The following is a 19148-nucleotide window of genomic DNA, read 5'->3' on the forward strand; positions in this document are numbered from 1 at the left end:
TGTGTGTGTGCATGTTTACATCGCTCTGGTTCTTGTTGACCTCCATGGCGTGCTCCACTTCTGGCAGTGTCTTCATGTTGGTGTAGCTGGACTTCCCCTTCTCGCGGTTGTACTGCTCTTTGTAGAACTTCTGCAGAGATGGTGGGGGGCAGGAGGTGGACCGTGAGGTTCTCGCACAAGAACCCGAGGGGGAACCCGTCATCGGATACCGGTCAGGTGTCTTTTCGACATCGCATGCGCCGTCACAACGAAAACTCTAGTGTGTTCTAGTGTCGTCTGTATTTTCTCTTCTCTGACTAAAAAAAAAAAAAAAACAGCTATTCATCATCAATTACATAATAATAATCTTGTAATAGACTAGTAATATACTCAAAAAAAATGTTGTGTTTTTTTTTTTTTTGTTAGGTGGAAAATGGCTGATACTTGCTAAAAAAATCTAAAGTCTAAAATTTGAAAATATAATATTTTTCCGCTGGAGATCTTTGACAAGTGCGACTTTATGGACTGAACCATTAAAAGCCAAGGAATTTATGGACTGAACCATTAAGACCCAGGAGACAATGAGCACTCTGGTCCTGGGATCGGTCTAATTGCAGCAGTGGAGGGGGGGGGGGGGGGGGTCTCAGCCGCTGTTATTCAGGTGATCCTTGTTATCCGCTCCAGTTAGCGGGACATTGCTCGGTCAGCGGGCTTGAAAGGGCCGGCGCCCCACATTTTCACCCCTAGCTGGGGTTCCCTGCCCCGCAGGCGGACGCAGCACTGGCTGGATCTTCATCAACGTCCACTGAGATGATGAAGAATCCCATTTAAACACGTCTCATCTTCAAGAAAGTTGTCACAGTCATTGGACTGGACTAATTCCAAGAGGTGCCGCCTCCTCGTCCTTGCCAAAATATTACACCTTATAGCTAAGCGTTCACCGTTTAAGAAAGGAAAGGTGTGCATGTATGTGTGTGTGTGTGTGTGTGTGTGTGTGTGTGTGTGTATGTGTGTGCAGGGCAGTAGGTCAGCGTCTGGGAACCACCCCCCGGCTGTGTTTCAGCTTAACCAGACAAAAAGACACATCACACTCCCTACAAGAGCTTGTGCAAGGTTGCTTTTTTATGTCACTCTACGTGCAAATATGTGTGTCTATCTGTTTTTGGGGGTGGGCGTGAGGGTTAAGTGTGCGCATGTATGTGTTTTTTTGTGTTTGTGTGTTTTTTTTTGTTCGTGCATATATCTATTTGCATGTGAGTACCTTATGTGTGTCTGTGTGTGTGCACATGTGAACAAGGGTGCATTTGTGTTTGTGTGGATGTGTGTGGTTATGTTTGTCTCTGTGTGTTTGTCGGTGTGTATGTGTGTAGGTGTATATTTATGTTTGTATGCGTGTGTGTGTGTCTGTCTATGTCTATCTGTGTGGCTGTGCATGTGTGTACGTGTGTTTGTGTCAATGTGTAGGGGTGTGTACATCTATGTGTGTTTTTCATGTGTGTGTCTGTCTGTGTTTCTTGTGTGGATGTGGTTAAGTTCCTGTCTATGTGCACGTGTGTTTGTTTGTGTGTCAAGCACGTGTGTCTGTCTGTCTTTGTGTGTATGTGTGTGTGTATGTGAGCAAGGTTGCATTAGTGGGTGAGTCTTTGTGTGAGTGTGTTTTGTCTATCAGTGTTTCTGTGTGTGTGTGCATGTGCATGTATGTGTCTTTTATGTTTGTCTGTGTGTTTCTCTGTCTGTCTGTCTGTCTTTCTGTGTGTGTCTGTGTGTCTGTGTGTGTGTGCGTGTGTGCGGTTGTATTTGTTTAAATATGCAAGTGTGTTTGTTTGGGTGCGTGCGTGCACATGTGTGTATGTGCATGTACTTTATGTGTCTATTTTTGTATGTGTTTTTCACTGTTCGTTTGTCTGTATTTCTGCGTGTGTGTGAGTGTGTGTGTGTGTGTGTTCAAGGGTGCATTTGTTGGTAAGTCTCCATGAGTGTGTATGTGTCTATCTGTGTTTGTGTCGAAGTGTGTGTGTTTGTTGTGTATGTTGTGTGCGTGTGCACACGTGTGTCACATGTCTGAATGTGTTTTTATCTGTCTGTCTGTCTTTGTGTGTGTGTGTTTGTGTGTGTGTGTGTGTGTGTGTGTGTGTGTGTGTGTGTGTGTGTGTTTGTGTGTCCTCAAGGGGGTATTCGTGGATGAGTCTATGTGTTTATGTGTTTTGTCTATCAGTCTTTCAATGTGTGTGAGTGTGTGTGTGTGTGTGTGTGTCTGCATGCATGTTTGTGTGTGTCTGCATGCATGTTTGTGTGTGCATGCATGTTTGTGTGTTATGTGTAATTGTGTCTATGTGTAAGAGTGTTTGTGTGTATGTGTGTATGTGTGTATGTGTCACATATATGCACTTGCACATGTGTGCAAGTGCACATATGTGTCTATTCATATTCGTACGTGTGTTTCTCTGTCCGTCTGTCTTTCTATGTGTGTGTTCATGTGTGTCTGTGTGTGTCCAAGGGTGCAAGAGTGTGTGAGTCAAAGTGTGAATGTGTTTTGTCTATCAGTCTTTGTGTAAGTGTGTTTGTTTGTGTGCATGCGTGCATGTATGTGTCTATGTTAGCGCGTTTCTCGGTTTGTGTGTGTGTGTTTGTGTGTGTGTGTGTGTGTGTATGTGAGGGTGCATTAGTGGCTGAGTCTATGTGTGAATGTGTTTTGTTTATCAGTCTTTTGTGTGTGTGTGTGTGTGTGTGTGTGTGTGTGTGTGTGTGTGTGTGTGCGCGCACGCGTGTATGTGCATGTGTGTTCAGTCCAGACACACACACACACACACACACACACACACACACACAGCAGTGCCTCACGTGGCTCTGGGTTCTGCTCAGCTCCTTGGCAAAGACGGTCTGGATGGTTTCGGACATCTGCGCATAGAGACTGACTCCACCCTCCTTCCTGTATGTTTTCTGCAACACAACACACACACACACACACACACACACACACACACACACACACACAACGCCATCTTTGTTCTCCGTCCGCCATCTTTGTTTACCTCCCACCACGAAAAGGCATACCTTCATCAGGTCTCTCACTCATTTCCCAACTTTGAAGAGGAGGACAAAGATGGAGGATGAAGATAGGTTTCAAGGGTTATCGTGAAGGTTCGGGGAATCAGATTAACATTCAGTCGGATTAATCTGAACCCATGATCGGGAAGCAGAAGATAGTCTGTTTTGGCTCGCGGGGGGGGGTTACTGACAACCGGGGAAATACAGATGGACAGACAGGGAGGCAGGCAGACGCCTACCTGGCTGCAGAGCTGACTCTGCTCCTTAGCGTGCTGCGTCTCCATGGTTTCAGGCAGCAGCGAGTACAGACAGCTGACCATCTCCTTCTTACTGGCCTCCTTGTATTTACTCTGAGAGCGATGACACACCCGGTCGGGGGTTAAACTCACAATTTTATACACTGTGGTCAAAAATGACATAAAAAGATTTTAAGACATGTTTAATCCTGAAACACAGATGGGAGCACGTCTCACCTCGCTGTGCCTCTCCGACATCTCTTTGGCAAACTGAGTCTCCAGGGTTTCAGGCAGCTGAGAATACAACGTGTTGGCCAGATCCTCTTTGTCCTTCTTGTACTTTGTCTACTCCCACACACACACACACACACACACACACACACACACAAAGGTACAAAGAGTTACAGCGTTGTTTGTGACATCCCCTTCACCTCAAGGTTTAACAAAGCTGAACGTAAATTCACTTTCACACAATCCAGCTGTAAGCACGGTGACAGTAACACATGCGCGAGCGCGCGCGCACACACACACACACACACATGGGGCATCTCACCTCGCTCTGAAACTCAGAGATCTGCTTAACAAACTCTGTCTCTTTGGTCCCTGACATCTGATGGAAGGCGGCGGTGCTGGCGTCCTGACGGCCTTTCTCCTTGTATTTGTTCTTGTGAGAGGAAACACACACACACACACACACACACACACGGATATGAAATCATGATCTAGCCGCGCTTGAGCCTGCCTTCCCTTGTCAATCAAACGGTCTCCCCGTGTCTCACCTCGCTCTGGAGTTCGGCCACGGCTCTGGCGAACTTCAGCTCCTCCGTCTCGGCCAGCTGAGAGTACAAGGCGGCGCCCGGCTCCCTCCGGCCGCCATCTTTGTATTTCACCTGGAGCGACATGAGACGGGGCGGCGTCACCCGACAGCTCCGTCTTATCGATCGGACCGAGGTTTGTGTGCACGTGTGTGTGTATGTGTGGTTCTGCTTTGCGCATGTAGGTCGCATGTGGTTACGCATCTGCAGGACTGTCTCAGAAAATTAGAATATTGTGATAAAGTTCTTTATCTTCTGTAATATAATTACAAAAACAAAAATGTCATATATTCTGGATTCTTTACAAATCAACTGAAATATTGCAAGCCTTTTATTATTTTGATATTGCTGATTATGGCTTACATCTTAAGAAAACTCAAAAATCCTATCTAAAATTTTAGAATATCATGAAAAAGTAATTTTTATTTTTTAATTGCATTACAGAAGATGAAGAACTCTATCATAATATTCTAATTTTCTGAGACAGTCCTGTATGTGTATGTGTGTCTGTCTGCGTGTACATGTGTTTATGTACTTTTGTGTCTATGTGTAAGTGTGTTTGTGTGCATGCGTTTATGTCTTTGTGTGTTTATGTATGTATCTATTTGTGCTTGTACGTGTGTGTCTATGTTTATATGTGTGTATGTCTGTCTTTCTGTGTGTGTATGTCTGGAGTTGTGTTTGTGTTTATGTGCAAGTGCATTTGTGTGCCTGCACTCACATGTGTCTGTCTGTCTGCCTTTCTGTGTGTGTGTGTGTGTGTGTGTGTGTGTGTGTGTGTGTGTGTGTGTATGTGTGTGTGTGTGTGTGTGTGTGTGTGTGTGTGTGTGTGTGTGTGCGTGCACAAGAGTGTATTAGTGAGTGAGTCTAGATGTAAGTATATTTCGTCTATCAGTAATTCTGTGTGTGTGTGTGTGTGTTTATGCCTGTTGCCTGTGTGTGTGTGTGTGTGCAAGTGTGTGCAAGTGTGAGCAAGGGTGAGTCTATGTGTGAATGTATTTTGTCTATCAGTCTTTTTGTGCGTGTGCATGCGCATGTATGTGTTGATCTATATTCATATGTGTGTGTTTGTCTATCTGTCTGCCTTTCTGTGTGTGTGTGTTTGTGTCTACGTGCAAGTGCGTTTGTGTTTTTTTTTGTGTGCACGCATCTGTCTGCCTTTCTGTGTGTGTCTGGGAGTGTATGTGCCATTGTGTTTGTGTCTATGTGTGAGTGTGTTTGTTTGTGTTTGTGCACTCGTGTGTCTGTCTGTGTGTGTGTGTGTGTGTGTGTGTGTGTCTGTATGAGTCTATGTCTGACTTTGTCTATCTGTCTTTCTGTGTGTGTGTGTGTGTGTGTGTGTGTGTGTGCATGGGTTTGTTTCCCTTTGCATGACCGTTTGTTTGGGTGCGTGCGTGCACGTGTGTGCATGTGCATGCATGTGTCCATTTGTGTTAGTATACATGTGTTTCTGTCTGTCAGCCTGCCTTTCTATATGTGTGTGTGTGTGGTTGTCAATGTGCAAGTGTATTTTTTTGTGTGTGCACAAATGTCTGTCTTTGTGTGTGTGTGTGTGCCCATGTGTGTGTGCAAGGATGACTTTAACGTCACGCGACACCTCCGTCTTATCAATCGGATTAGCATTGTTAAAATCTCTTAGCGGCGTCACTTTGTGTCGATGCTTCATGCGAGTTTCAACGCGTAGAACAAAAGACCGTCAAATTCCTGCCTTGGACGTGTGTGTGTGTGTCTGTGTGCATGTGTGTGTTTACCTGACTCTGCAGCTCGCTTGCCTCCTTGGCGTGTAGGGTTTCCAAGGTTTCTGGAAGCTGGTGGTAGAGGCAGCTGGCCGCCTCCTTCCTGCTCGCCTCTTTGTACTTGGACTGAGGAGACGGGTTAGCATTAGCTGCCGCAAGGTTACACAAGAACAACACATTTTTGAGCTTTCTCAATCTTTTTCGTGATTTTGTGCGGGAGGAAAGAACTTTTCGCGACGCCAGTTCTCGTCTCGTCAAGTCCTGGGAGATTTTCATCAAAGATTCAGGAGAGATTATTCTCAAAGGTTTCCTATTTTCCAGGCAGAATACTAATTTTACTTTTCATTTTATTTTACTTCTATGCATTCTGAGCATTCTAAGACGCCATCCGCATCATTGATGGTCTGCGGGCGGCCACGCTTTTTTTTTCCTTTTCTTTTCTCTTTTTTTTTTCCCATTCAGGTAAGAAGGAGATAAAAGGGAAAGGACGAATATCATGAATAAAATCTCATCACCAGCCGGCAAAGTGTTAAGGTTTTGTTTTTTTTTTCAACCTTCTTTCAGCTAATTAGGAGGATCTGAAGGAAGATCTTAAAGCCCCTTGAGGAAAAAAAACAAAAGGGAAATGAAAAGGCGCGACTGAGCACGTGCAGTGTGACGATCCGGTCGGGCGGCGCCTGTTGCTCAGGACGTGCTCGCTTTGTGTAAGAATAGGCTTGAAACCTTTCTTTTTAAGAAAGCTTGTAGTTGATGCTCGGGCGAGCTAGTTATGCTGTGGCAGGTTTACTCTGTTGAGGGATGTCCTATGATGCTCTCATTCCAGCTCTTCACATCCTTTCTCTGCGCTCATCCCTTCATCAACACATGATCGTAACCTCATATCTTCTCCAACGTTCCCAGAGGGCACGGCTTGATCTGCTGCAGACACCCAACAGTATTTCCTTTATGAATAATAAAGCTATTCTTTAATCCTGTCAGCTATTAGCATGTAGCTGTTAGCACTCCCGGTATTATGAATATGTGATCCAGTCAAACCCTGGCTTACGAATTCAATTTGTTTGCAAACATTTCGGTTTGCGAACCGAATCAATGTTTCCCATTGAAATCAATGTAAATCGCACTGATTCGTTCTGTCCTTGCCAGCACTCGTACACGCCGTTTCCTTTCCGAAGTCAGCAAAAGTAAAGCCTTCACGCATATTAGACCTTGGCTAATGCTACCTCCATTTAGCTGTCTTTCATTCATCCAAACTATCACTAACTTTAGCCACATCAGCCGTCTTTAGCATATCTTTATTCATCAGGATTGTACAGATGGTTGACTTAGCCATGTCGTAGTGTTTGATCAGATCTCGCCGCTCTCGCGTTTAGCTATTATTTCCTTCTTCAGATCAACTGCAATTCTTAACTTCTTCTTAACACTACTAGCACTAGCGCTCTTATCTATTTCGGGAGTGATAATGAAGGCTAACTTGCTGAAAAAAGCCCCCCCAAAAGCTGCATAAAAGTAGAACACAACTATGTACGACGAATTCAACGCGGAGTAGCATGAATGTCGCTACGCACCAAGGTTTGTTTGCAAGTCGATCCTAAATTTGATAGAAAACTCTGTTCATAGGCCGATTTGTTCATAATTTGGGGCGTTCGTAAGCCGAGGTTCTGCTGTAATTTGTTCCTATCAAGGCAGAAGGCCACTCTCATCGGGCTCGATTCTGTCCGAGGTTCCTGCCTGGTAAAGGCCAGCTTTTCTTCTCTGCTGTCACCAAGTGCTTTCTCATGGCATCAATGTCGCATTCCTGTCAATCATTGGAAAGCGTGTGGTTCAGACCTGCTCCACATTGAAAGCACCATCAAACAACTGCATGGGGATTTGGTGCCATTTGAATAAAATCTGACTTGACTTGACTTTCCCTTCTTCTACCTGAGGAGTCATGGTGACTCAGAATTTCCTCTCTTAAGAATTCGGAGAGCGTCGGGTTACCCCGCACTCGACCCATGCAAGAGCCGGTTTGATTGACAAGTGGATGGGGGGTTGGGGCCCTCCCTCCCCACAGTCACCATGAGGGAGCGTCTTTCCTGTGGCAGATTTGAATCACAGCGCATTAAAATGTGAGATAAATAAACGCCGCGTGGAATTAAAGTTTAATTAACTTGACTTCAAAGAGCCAGGAAGCGGAGAGAGCGAGGACTAAATTTAGTTTGACTGTTAGTTCTTCGAAACTCTCTCAGCCCCTTCAAGATGTCTTTGAGTAAGTCGTTCTCTGGTTCATTTCAGACGTCATCTCATTCCAGCGATAATGTTTCCCATGTCCTGAAAACCCCCGAACGCAGCAGAATTGTAGCGAGATGAATATCTGACGTGAAACCTCGAAGACAGGAAGTGGCTCTCGAAGCGCACTCACCTCGCTCTGCAGCTCTGACACAGCCCTGGCCAGCTGTGTCTCCGTCGTTTCGGCGAGCCGGCTGTAGAAGCTCTGCGAGAGGCCCCTGGCGCCCTCCTCCCGGTATTTACTCTGGAGGCGAGACAGAGACGATGAGGAAGAACCATCGACCGCGCCGCCCGGACCGCCGCCGCCGCCGCCGCCGCCGCCGCTACCCTGCCGGGAACTCACCTCGCTCTGCAGCTCCGACATCTTGGCGGCGAGCTGCGTCTCGGCGGTCTGCGGCAGTTGGGCGTACAGACTGGACGACATGGCCTTCAGGCCCTCCTGCTTGTATTTGTTCTGCGGGAGGAAGTAACAGGACTATCACTTCACATCGCCATGACAACCAATGGCGTGGTACATCAGGGAGTGGACAGGGGGAGACTGCGTAATGGAAAGGTGTGCCTGACGCCGAAAAGCAGTCGCGGGGACATCGTTTCCCTTTTTGTGGCAACTTCTCTAAAGGTCTCACTACAAAAGGCATCCATTGCCAACATCCCATAGTCAAGAGCCCAATGCAGGAAATATTCATGATTTTTTTGATGCGTCTCGGGTGCAGCTTTTTCCCAAAGTCCGACCCTTTTCCAAAAAAAGGTCCTTCGATGCCCGGACATTAAGCGGCGTGGGCGTGAATAATGGATGAGGTTGTGCACCTGGCTCTGCAACTCGCTAATCTCCCTGACATGTTGCGTCTCCAGGGTCTCTGGGAGCTTGTGGAACAGAGCGTTGGCGGCCTCCTTCTTTCCCTCCTCCTTGTACTTCACCTGCCAGAAAAAAACAGGAAAACACTTAACTTTACCACTTCTAACAAACAGTGCGGTATTTGTTATTATCTGGTATTAAGAAGAGTCTGGCAAGGGGTTGGCTACCTGAAGGGTCCCTGCAGAAACAGCATCGGCAAAATAAAAAAAAGTCATATAAATTCACGGGTCAGTTATGGTCGTGTCTGAAGCTAACATGGGCAGGTAACAATGTCCACTTCACTCAGAAGGTGGAACAGCTTCTGTGTGAAGTTTTTTCCCACATACCTCCAAAAAAACACAAAGAAGTTGCGCGCCCATGTCGGCTAAACCAAATCGAGGAGGCTAAAGAGCGAGCGGTGATATATGAAGAGGTGGACAGCCGGTCATCGAGGGCCGAGTTGAGCCTCCAGGAGAAGTTTGGTTTACTTCAACATTTGACCCTCTTATGGAAGCTAAGGTGATTGGTCGATGAAGAAATGCTGTCTCAAAAAGCAAATCTGATTTGCCGAGACCCGACAGGGCAGACAAGGACACTCACCAATTTGGTGGTGAAATCTGTGTCTGTTGCCAAAAGACCCTTTGAAACTATATATTGAGAAGGATTCAGAAGGGCTAGCGCAGGGCTTTGTTGACGTTGATGGCCCCAAACTCAAAATTTTGTAGAGGAAAATTAATAAAAAAATCATCCCGGTGGCTGAGGAGACATGTGGACATTTTCCTTTTTACTGGACATGTGGACCGTTCGTTTTCTTCCGGCTGCTCCCTTTAAGGGTCTTCAACTGCTCCCATCTAACCCCCCGTAGCCTCTTCTCACACACCAAGTAAGTTCATGTCTTCTTTCGTCCCATCCATAAATCTTCTCTTTGGTCTTTCGCTCAGCCTCTTGCCTGGCAGTTCCAACCTCAACATCCTTCTACCAGTAGATTGACCATCCCAAATGTACCTCTCAATCTGGTCTCACTCTCTCTGACCTTCGCTCCAAAACATCTAACATGGGCTACCTCTCCAATGGGACTCAATCCCGATCGTGTCCATCCTCGTCTCTCCCAAGGAGAACCTCGTCATCATCATCTCTGCAAAGACCAGCTGGACGAATACCTACCAGAAAACTGGATATTTTTGTCACGGATACAGGCGGGTCTGAATTAAATTTAGAGAATATCCTGGATAGCAGGCAGGTAACCGGCTTTATCATTGATGGGTCTCCAGTGTGCAGAGCACAGAGACGGTCACTGCTGTCGTGAGGGATGGCAACGTCCCTTCCCCTAAAAACCTACGGTGGCCTGCAGGATACACACCAAGCATCTTCAAAAGACTGAATTGTCAACCAGCAACTGTGGATCAGAATGGAAACAACTCCACGGTTCAAGATGATCCGTTTAGCTACAACAAGTTAAGGACGCCTGAAAAGGAAAAATCCGTTTTACGTAACTCTGAAGTCACCGGAGAGGAAGAGGAACGGGGATGGTGGAGCAGAGTCAGGATCTGGTCTGGGATTAAAGAAGCCCTGACATACTTTTTTTAAACATCATCACTCCTACGCAACAGGAACACTTCAAACGGATTAAAAATCGCCGGAGAAGCCAGCGCACGTGGAGTTTACATTTGTGACGGCCCTGAAGGCGGGAAGAGGAGAGGAAGAGAGGAAGAGGAAGGAGGGGTGCAGAAAGAATTCAGGCCCCGGGAGCCTGATTCTGATAACGGGACCAGAATAGACCGGAATGGGTCACTGGGTCATCAGCGCCTTGTCGGTGTGAGATACCAAATGTTCACTCACACACACGCACACGCACACGCACACACACACACATACACACACACACCTAGTCAACCCTGGACAGTTTGACAGGCGGCTCAACATGCTCAGGTTGAGTGATTAAATAAGAAAGCCCTTAGGCTACACCTTAAGTGAGTCTTTTTATTTCTTTATTTCCCTCTTAGCTGGTCATTTCTTTGTGATGCGTTACTTTGAATGAAGTCAAGTGAAACGGCCCGGAGGGGAACACAAGGGCAGCAGCAGTTCCTCACCTCGCTGTGCGTCTCCGCCATCTCTTTGACAAAGCGGGTCTCCAGGGTTTCAGGCAGCAGGGAGAACAGAGAGGAGCCCAGATCCTCCTTTTCCTTCTTGTACTTGGTCTTCAGAAAAAAAAAAAAAAAAAAGAAAAGAAGCACTTCACGTCTTCATTTCACTGTGAGTCAACAAACAGCGTTTCGTTCGGGGACCTCACCTCGCTCTGGATCTCCGACATCTGCTTGGCAAACTGCGTGTCTGCCGTCTCGGGGAGGAGAGAGTACAAGTTCTTACTGATCTCCTTCTTGTCCTCCTTGTACTTCACCTGCAGGAGAACAAGGGAGTTTTTCTTTTGAACTACGTAGTAGTACGTTCAAAAACAAAACGTTCCCTGTATTTCTGTACACGCACTCATTCACCGGAAACATCTAGGTGTTATTCACCTCGCTGTAGATGTCTCTGAGCTCTTTGGCCAGCTGCGTTTCCGTGGTTACAGGTAACTGGTGATACAGGGAGCCGCCGGCCTCCACCTGGCTGTCCTGCTTGTACTTCACCTGCAAACCGGGTGAAAAGATTGGGTCAAGAAGCAGATGTATCCGCACGGCATGAATTTCAACAATATTCGATATATTACAAAAAAAAAATTACAAAAAGCTGCATTGACACAATTTATCATGAATCACAAGAATGAGATGAGAACAACTTTATTTATCCCGAAGGAAATTGTTGTGCCAGAGTTTCAAGCAAAAACATAACAGTAATAGATAATAGTAGGAAGGAGGGAGAATAAGAAATACAATGAAATATAAATTGTCGAGGTTAAGGCTATCAAGTGTTTTAAGGTCTTAGGTACAACGATTTGAATATTCCCTGCGGCTGAGGGAAGAGGAATTAAAAAGTCTGATAGCCTCAGGTGGGAAAGACAGGGTTAGGGGTTAGGGTTAGGGTTAGGAATGAGCTAAAAGTGAAATCAAGAAAAAAAATGAAAAATTGTACAGCAGTAAACATATCTAAATTATGCAATTATTATTGCAAATTATTATCGCAAATTATTATCCCCTATGTTGATTATATGCTGATATATTTAGAAAAACAAGCCAAGATGTAATGAGAAAAGTTAATTATCCTCATGCAAATAACAGGCTAACAGGATAATCATGAATAAAAGCTAAAAAATTAAGAGCAAATCTACAATCTGGGGGACGAACAAACCCTTCAGCCCAAACTCCTCCACGGATAGAATATAATACATCACATGACAAGAGGTCAATGGGCCGCATTGCGGGGTCGGCATAGCTAGCATCTCCATGCACGAGCGATAGCGTCGGTATGCACCTGACTCTGCAGCTGAGAAACTGCTTTGGCGTGACGGGTCTCCAGAGTCTCGGGCAACTTGGAATACAAAGAGCTGGACGCTTCTTTCTTCCCCGCCTCCTTGTATTTGTTCTGGAAGATGAGATACATCGGACAAGGGCTGAGAAGCGGTTTTTAACCTGTTAATCAAAAGGCCGCATACCGAGACGTTCACCCTCTTATTCACAGTCTTCAGTGACTACTGCTTGATTTCAGACGTTCTCGAGCAAAGAACCGCAGAAGGAACAAGAAGTTGTACCTCGCTCTGAATATCCGACAGAGATTTGGCAAACTGGATGTCATTGGTCTCGGACAGCTGGGAGTAAACGCTGACCGTCTGGCTCTTTTTCCCACTTTCTTTGTACCTGTTCTGAAGACAAAAGGGGGGGTCGTCCTTAAAATGGCCTTTACGCCAAACACTGGTTCAACCTGTTCAAACAATTTCTCTTCTACTTTTAGAAACTACACCAAAAGACCGAAGATTAAAATGACGTTTGTGTTTGACGTTTGCTTCACGTTAAGAGTGTGTGTGTGTGTTTGCGGTACCTCGCTCTGCAGCTCCGTCATCTCCCGGGCGAACTGTGTTTCCACCGTCTCGGGGAGCTGGGAGTACAGCGACGATGTCATCTCCTTTCTCCCTTCATCCTTGTACTTGTTCTGTCCCAAAAAAAAAAGGATCATTGGCAAAGCAGGTGCGAGCATTTCAGTTTGGAGTGTTGATTGGTGGAGGGAGAGTGTGTGTGTCTGTGTGTGATTGAAGTAAGCAGTATTAAACCCCTTCTGATTGACAGAAAAAGTGCCAGATGACGTCCGGGGACGTGAAGGCAACCTATAAAAGACAAAGCAGACTCACGTCACTCTGGAGTTGAGTAACTTCCTTGGCGTGTTGCGTCTCAAGGGTTCGAGGCAGTTTGGAGTAAAGAGACGCCGCCGCCTGCTGCTTCCCCTCCTGCTTGTACTTCACCTGAAAACACACACACATAAATATGTTCACACACACAGACACACCCCTTTGGGTCGCCTAATCACCCCCGCGTCCCGCTAGAAATAGCAGCCTCTCTGTGACATCTCCCATGGGACTTATCGGACGGGAGCCAATGAGACGTTGGCTTTCCAGCAGCTCTCCTCCCTCCCCAATGCTGTCCATTTGGGATGTTATCTAGATATTTCCAGAAGGTAGCACGGGTCTGCGTCGAGCGTTCTCAAAATTACGGGGAAATACAAAGACCTTCCTGGGGATCGAGTTGCCGCTATTCACGTTCCAAACTACAACCCCTTGAAAATAATATTGAGAAAAGGCAGCGTTTGATCCCCATCTTTGACCTCATCAGAAGAACGGGCAACGATTGGCCGGTGCCGAAGGTGTCCGGGCCGGGCCGCGGGGAACAGGGGTTCTAGATCGGACATTTTTTTTCCAGGGGGAACGTGCTCACCTCGCTGTGCGTCTCCGCCATCTCTTTCACAAATCGAGTCTCCAGAGTTTCAGGCATCAGAGAGTACAAGTTAAGTGCCAGATCCTCTTTTTCTTTCTTGTAATTTGCCTTGAAAGAAAATAGGGGGAAAAAAACACATCATTGAAAGAAATGACAAGAGGGTAAATGTGCGAGGCAGGGAAAGAGCAGCACCTCACTCTGGATCTCAGACATCTGTTTGGCGAAAAGCGTCTCTGCTGTCTCGGGGAGTAGATGATAGAGGGAGGTGGAGGCGTCCTTCTTACAGCCCTCTTTATATTTCACCTGCATCGCACATATCACGGCATTACTTAAAAGGACAAGTGAATTCAAGTTCTGACTTCCTTTACGCAAAAGTATCTTTGCACGTTTTGACACAGAAACATCCCTGCATACAAAAGCCAGTCAGGGAGTTCCTTCTAGCTCTGATCTTGGACCATTGTTATTCACAAAATGAATATCAGAAAATACCATATGCAGATGACACTTGGATATATATCAGTGGCAACGGATGAATCAGTGACATTCTTTAACTTACATATATTTCATACTTCTAGGATTTGAGGTTTATGGGGTGTTTGATTCAGTCCCCTATCATCATCTTCATTCGGAACCAGGAGAACTTCTTGATTCTTTATATCCAAAAGACATGTTCTGTGTTTGTGCGCTACACCGCCATATTCATTAATCCTAACTTTTTTGTCACCTGGCTCTGCAGCTTCGTCACTTCCTTGGCCAGCTCCGTCTCAATGGTCTGTGGGAGGCTAGAGAACAAGGTGGAGGACAAATCCTTCTGCATGTTCTCCTTGTACTTCACCTGAGGAGGGAGGGGTACGACACTGTGTTTACGGATGAGATTTTCACACCTGGGGTTTTTTTCTTCAAGTGCACAAGCCTGAGTCAAAGCAAGTCAGTCAAATCGAAATGAGTAAACAAAACAAAAACACAAAATCACCCGTTCGTTGATATCTAAGAAGAGTGCAGGGAACCTTCCTTTACACAAATTGTTCTGCAAGGGTAGCCAACACATCAACCATGACAATGTACACTACAGTACCAGCAGTGTGGGTGGATCACATGTCGTAAAAAAAAATGCTGTTAGCTTGTCATCCATCCTCATTGTGGCATTTGGCACTTAATTGACATAAAGTTCACCCAGTCTGAGATCTCGTCCTTTGTAACTTAAGGGTCACTGTGCATGCTAGGTCAACCGTGCAAGCTCCGGCAAAACTCCAACTAACAAGTCACAAAGTTAGCGGTTTCCAATTTGTTTATACCAATGGGAGAGTCTAAAAATGAGCTGGGGAACTGAACTGAGAAAAATGGGCAGAATTGTATTGTGCCATACAAAATCATGCCGTTATGCAAGGTAAATATGTCTCTTGAATATAATGCATACTTGATGTGTATGTATATACATATATATATATATATATATATGAATATTTTTATTGTCAGTAGATCATTTTGACTCAGACATTTTTAAGTAGCTTGCAAGCCCAAAAATTCTGGGCACCCCTGTTTTTCTGCTTTCCCTCGATACAATTCAGACAAGCCCCCTCTGCCCCCCATGACAAGTGGATTCGTTTCCTTGTGTATTTGTGTGTTCGTACCTGACTCTGTAACTGAGAGGCCTGCTTTGCGTGTTGGGTCTCGAGAGTTTCTGCCATCCCAGAGTATAGACAACTTCCTGCCTCCGGCCTCCCAGACTTCTTATACCTCACCTACAGAAGTCAAATGAAGAATCATCTGCTTTCTGTTTTGTTTTCTTTTAAGTTTAATCAGCTTGAAGTCCTTCTTCTGCTCTCACCTCGCTCTGCAGCTCAGAGATACTCTTGGCAAATTGCGTCTCTGCAGTCTCGGGCAGCTGGGAGTACATGCACTGAGGCAGGCTCCTCAGCCCGTCCTCTCGGTACTTAATCTGCGACCGCAGTCAAAATCAGATTACATTCAGGTCCAGACAGACAGGCTAATATTTTCTAAAAAAAAAAACCTAATTGAAAAATAAATCCCCATCACTCCGGGGGTTGTGACCCTGCCCTCACCTGGCTCTGCATGTCGCCCAGCTCTCGGGCGAGCTGGTTCTCCGCCGTGTCGGGCAGCCGATGATAAACGGGACACTGGAGCTCCTTCTTGGCGTCCTCCTTATACAGAATCTGACAGGTGAGGAAAAGGAGCGAGATAGAGCTGAATAGAGGAAAAATCTGCTGTAGCACACAAAATAACCTCTTTGACTAAATTCTATTACCACTGACAAAACTATATTTTATACACATACGACAAAATCTATGAGAACCAGGTTCTCTTTCCGAACTAAATCTATTAAAGGAAGGAATTTCTTAAATTTCAGGTCAGTAAAATGCACTTTCAATTAATATTGCGTAAAATTTGTACTGATGTTTCTGTTCAAGTTTCAAACTATGATTTTATTATTGTTGATGGGATTCACATTTTTTGCACAAATCGCTGACACGATGGCCAAAGTACTCGAATTTACATTTTCCTCACATCAAGATATTTAGAAAGGAATTTTGTGCCGAACCCAGCATGCACTGGGATGCGAGGCAGGGTTTAACCTGTGTTAACAGAGACCTGCATAAACACCAATGAACAATTCAGTCTTCAACAAACCTGGTTTTGCATTGTGTGAAGAAGACGGAGAACCCGTTTTTTTTCGATCTGGTACATTTTGCACACTTTGTACCTGGCTTTGCAACTGTGACGCCTCCTTGGCGTGCTGCGTTTCCAGGGTCTCCGGCAGCCGGTGGTAGAGGGACGTGGACGCCTGCTGCTTACTGGCTTCCTTGTACTTGGCCTGAGGGACCAAAAATCCAGATACTTTCATATATCCCAAACATGGCAAATCAGGGTTAGAACCCTGTTTTTGGACTCTCGCTCGTTTCCTTTGCCTGTCTGGGTCAGAATCATTGCTGCAACTGAAGTCTGAGTAAGTTCGAAGTTTGAATGAACCAACTAAATGTCCTCTTTCCCTCTGGTCTTCCTCGAGGCCACCAGCCTGGTAGTTCCAAGCTCAGCATCCCTCTACCAAGATCGTCACTATCCCTCCTCTTTATTTGTCCAAACCATCTGAGTCTGATTTTATCTTCAGAACACAACCAAGGAGGTGGTTGTGGACTTCTGTAAGAATTGGAGGAGACAAGTACCAATCACCATCCTGGTTGAGGAAGAGGAAAATAGTGGACTCCTATAAGTACCTTGAGATCCACATGAACAATAAACTGGACAGGACACACAACACTGATGCACTCTACAGGAAGGGTCAGACCAGGATGTTCTTCCTCAGGAGACTAAGATCATTTGGCATCTGTAGCAGGTTCTTCAAGACCTTCTACCAGTCTATGGTAGAAAGCGCACTCTTCTTCACTACAGTGTGCTGGTGAGGCGGTGCCAGAGCTGGTGAGGTCAACAGGCTTGTGAGGAAAGCCCGCTCAGTGCGTTCCTCACCAGCATTGTCATCTCTGCTTTTCCAAAGTATCTCCAAACCAACCACTTCTACACCTTTGCTTTAACCTTTGCTGTCTGATCCTATTATACCACATCTGAAACTGCTCCAACAGTTCAAACTTTCTTTCTTCCCCTATTCTCCACCCTCTCCATTGCTCTGGACTGTTACTTAAAGTTCTCCACCTTCTTTAACTTCACTCCCTGTAGCTTCAAAATTCCACTTGGGTCCCATGTCATTCACATACATTCTGTCTTGCTGCATCTAATCTCCATTCATCGCCTTCCCAGGGCATACCACAACCTATGTGGATTTTCCTCCGCCTGCTCCCTGCTCCAGCAACAGAATCAGTCCAGTGTCATCTGTACAATAGTCATAGTCCATGCAGATTTTTGTCTAAACTCATCTGTCAGCCTGTCCAACACCATAGTGAACAAGGTGGTCAGAGCAGATCACTGATGCACTCCTACTTCCACCTTAAGCTTCCCCTGACCGCTGAGGGAACTGATAAATTATTATAATAATTATGGTTAAACTAATTTAATTATTTCAGATAATCTGAGGGTAATCCCCACTCACCTCACTCTGCACCTCTGTCAGCTCCTTGGCGTGTCGGGTGTCAATGGGGTCCGCGACCAGCGAGTACAGGTTCACGTTCATTTCCTTCTTACCCTCATCCTTGTACTTGACCTTGTGAGGAGACAAAAATCAGCCAAAAACCCCTTAGCAAGTCTGAAGAAGAAATTATCAATTAAATATTGATCGGTTTTACCTCGCTGAGCTGTTCCGCCTGCTGTCGAGCAAACTGCGTTTCTATGGTTTCCGGCATCAGGTGGTACAAGCTGGAGGAGTCGCTCTTTGAATTCTGCTTGTATTTCAGCTGGAGGGAGGACAAGACACAGACCATTAACTATTAGTTTTAAACACAGTGTTCAATTGTAACTTTGGGGAGCAAAAATTTGGGCCTTCTTGGAGCATACAGTTGTATGCCCTTACCCTAACCATTTGTTCAATTGTAATTTTGTGGCACAGAAATTTGGGCCTTCTTGGAACATACAGTCATATGCCCTTGCCCTGGTCCTGTGTTCAACGGTACCTTTTGTGAGCAGAAATTTGGGCCTTCTTGGAACATATGGTCGTATGCCCTAACCCCAACCCAACCCCTGTGTTTCGGTTGTACCTTTGGGTAGCGGAACTTTGGGCCTTCTTGGAACATACGGTCGCATGCCCTTACCCTGGTCCTGTGTTCAACTGTACCTTTGGGAAGCGGAAATTTGGGCCTTCTTGGAACATATGGTTGTATGCCCTAACCCTAACCCTCTGTTCAACTGTAACTTTAAGGAGTGGAAATTTGGGCCTTCTCGGAGCATAAAGTCATCCGAAACAGCCAATCAGAATCAGTAAATCAGGGGGATGGGAAATTAACGAGTGACCTCCTGGCAACTCCACCTCTATAATCTGATTGGCTGTTAGGGGGCCCATGCCATCGCAGGCCAATACCTGACTCTGCAGCTGTGAGGCCTCCTTGGCGTGCAGGGTGTCCAGTGTCTCGGGCAGAGTGGTGTACAGGGCGGCGGATGCGTCTTTCATCCCCGCCTCTTTGTACTTCCTCTGAAACAAATGCACACACACCGACAAGCATTCGTGAGACACACGCTCACCATACCTTCAACTAGAGATTATTGACAGCCCTTTATGCTGCCTGCGGCAGGTGGTGTCAGTGAAAGGTTTATCTTCCTCACTTCGCTCTGCAGCTCTGACACTGTTTTAGCAAACTGTGTCTCCGTGGTTTCCGGCAGCTGAGAGTAGAAACTCTGCGCAAGGCCTCGCTTTCCGTTCTCCCTGTACTTGTTCTGAGGGGAAAAAGAGAAAGAGGTTGGTCATTCATTAT

At 45.9% G+C, this 19148-nt stretch overlaps 1 protein-coding gene across 5 annotated transcripts in view; it reads right to left on the reverse strand.

Annotated features, from left to right (window-relative positions):
- LOC147231714 (uncharacterized) overlaps window positions 1-19148 on the reverse strand; it is a 51655-nt gene that overhangs the window by 14888 nt on the left and 17619 nt on the right. For all 5 annotated transcript variants that reach the window (XM_086150722.1, XM_086150723.1, XM_086150721.1 and 2 more), the window contains 28 exons: window positions 19000-19110; window positions 18758-18868; window positions 18030-18137; window positions 17837-17947; window positions 16499-16609; window positions 15840-15950; window positions 15605-15715; window positions 15408-15518; window positions 14501-14611; window positions 13969-14079; window positions 13777-13884; window positions 13197-13307; window positions 12890-13000; window positions 12603-12713; window positions 12326-12436; window positions 11434-11544; window positions 11208-11315; window positions 11008-11115; window positions 8890-9000; window positions 8426-8536; window positions 8216-8326; window positions 5830-5940; window positions 4043-4153; window positions 3817-3927; window positions 3501-3608; window positions 3267-3377; window positions 2821-2919; window positions 20-130 (listed from right to left, as the gene is read on the reverse strand). In XM_086150722.1, the coding sequence (XP_086006848.1) occupies window positions 20-130; window positions 2821-2919; window positions 3267-3377; window positions 3501-3608; window positions 3817-3927; window positions 4043-4153; window positions 5830-5940; window positions 8216-8326; window positions 8426-8536; window positions 8890-9000; window positions 11008-11115; window positions 11208-11315; window positions 11434-11544; window positions 12326-12436; window positions 12603-12713; window positions 12890-13000; window positions 13197-13307; window positions 13777-13884; window positions 13969-14079; window positions 14501-14611; window positions 15408-15518; window positions 15605-15715; window positions 15840-15950; window positions 16499-16609; window positions 17837-17947; window positions 18030-18137; window positions 18758-18868; window positions 19000-19110 (3081 nt within the window). The remainder of the gene's footprint in view (window positions 1-19; window positions 131-2820; window positions 2920-3266; window positions 3378-3500; window positions 3609-3816; window positions 3928-4042; window positions 4154-5829; window positions 5941-8215; window positions 8327-8425; window positions 8537-8889; window positions 9001-11007; window positions 11116-11207; window positions 11316-11433; window positions 11545-12325; window positions 12437-12602; window positions 12714-12889; window positions 13001-13196; window positions 13308-13776; window positions 13885-13968; window positions 14080-14500; window positions 14612-15407; window positions 15519-15604; window positions 15716-15839; window positions 15951-16498; window positions 16610-17836; window positions 17948-18029; window positions 18138-18757; window positions 18869-18999; window positions 19111-19148) is intronic.

The sequence above is a fragment of the Fistularia commersonii genome, chromosome 8, assembly GCF_037954325.1.
Source record: "Fistularia commersonii isolate RoL2024-O1a breed Wild chromosome 8, RoL_Fcom_v1.0, whole genome shotgun sequence".
Lineage (NCBI taxonomy): Eukaryota > Metazoa > Chordata > Actinopteri > Syngnathiformes > Fistulariidae > Fistularia > Fistularia commersonii.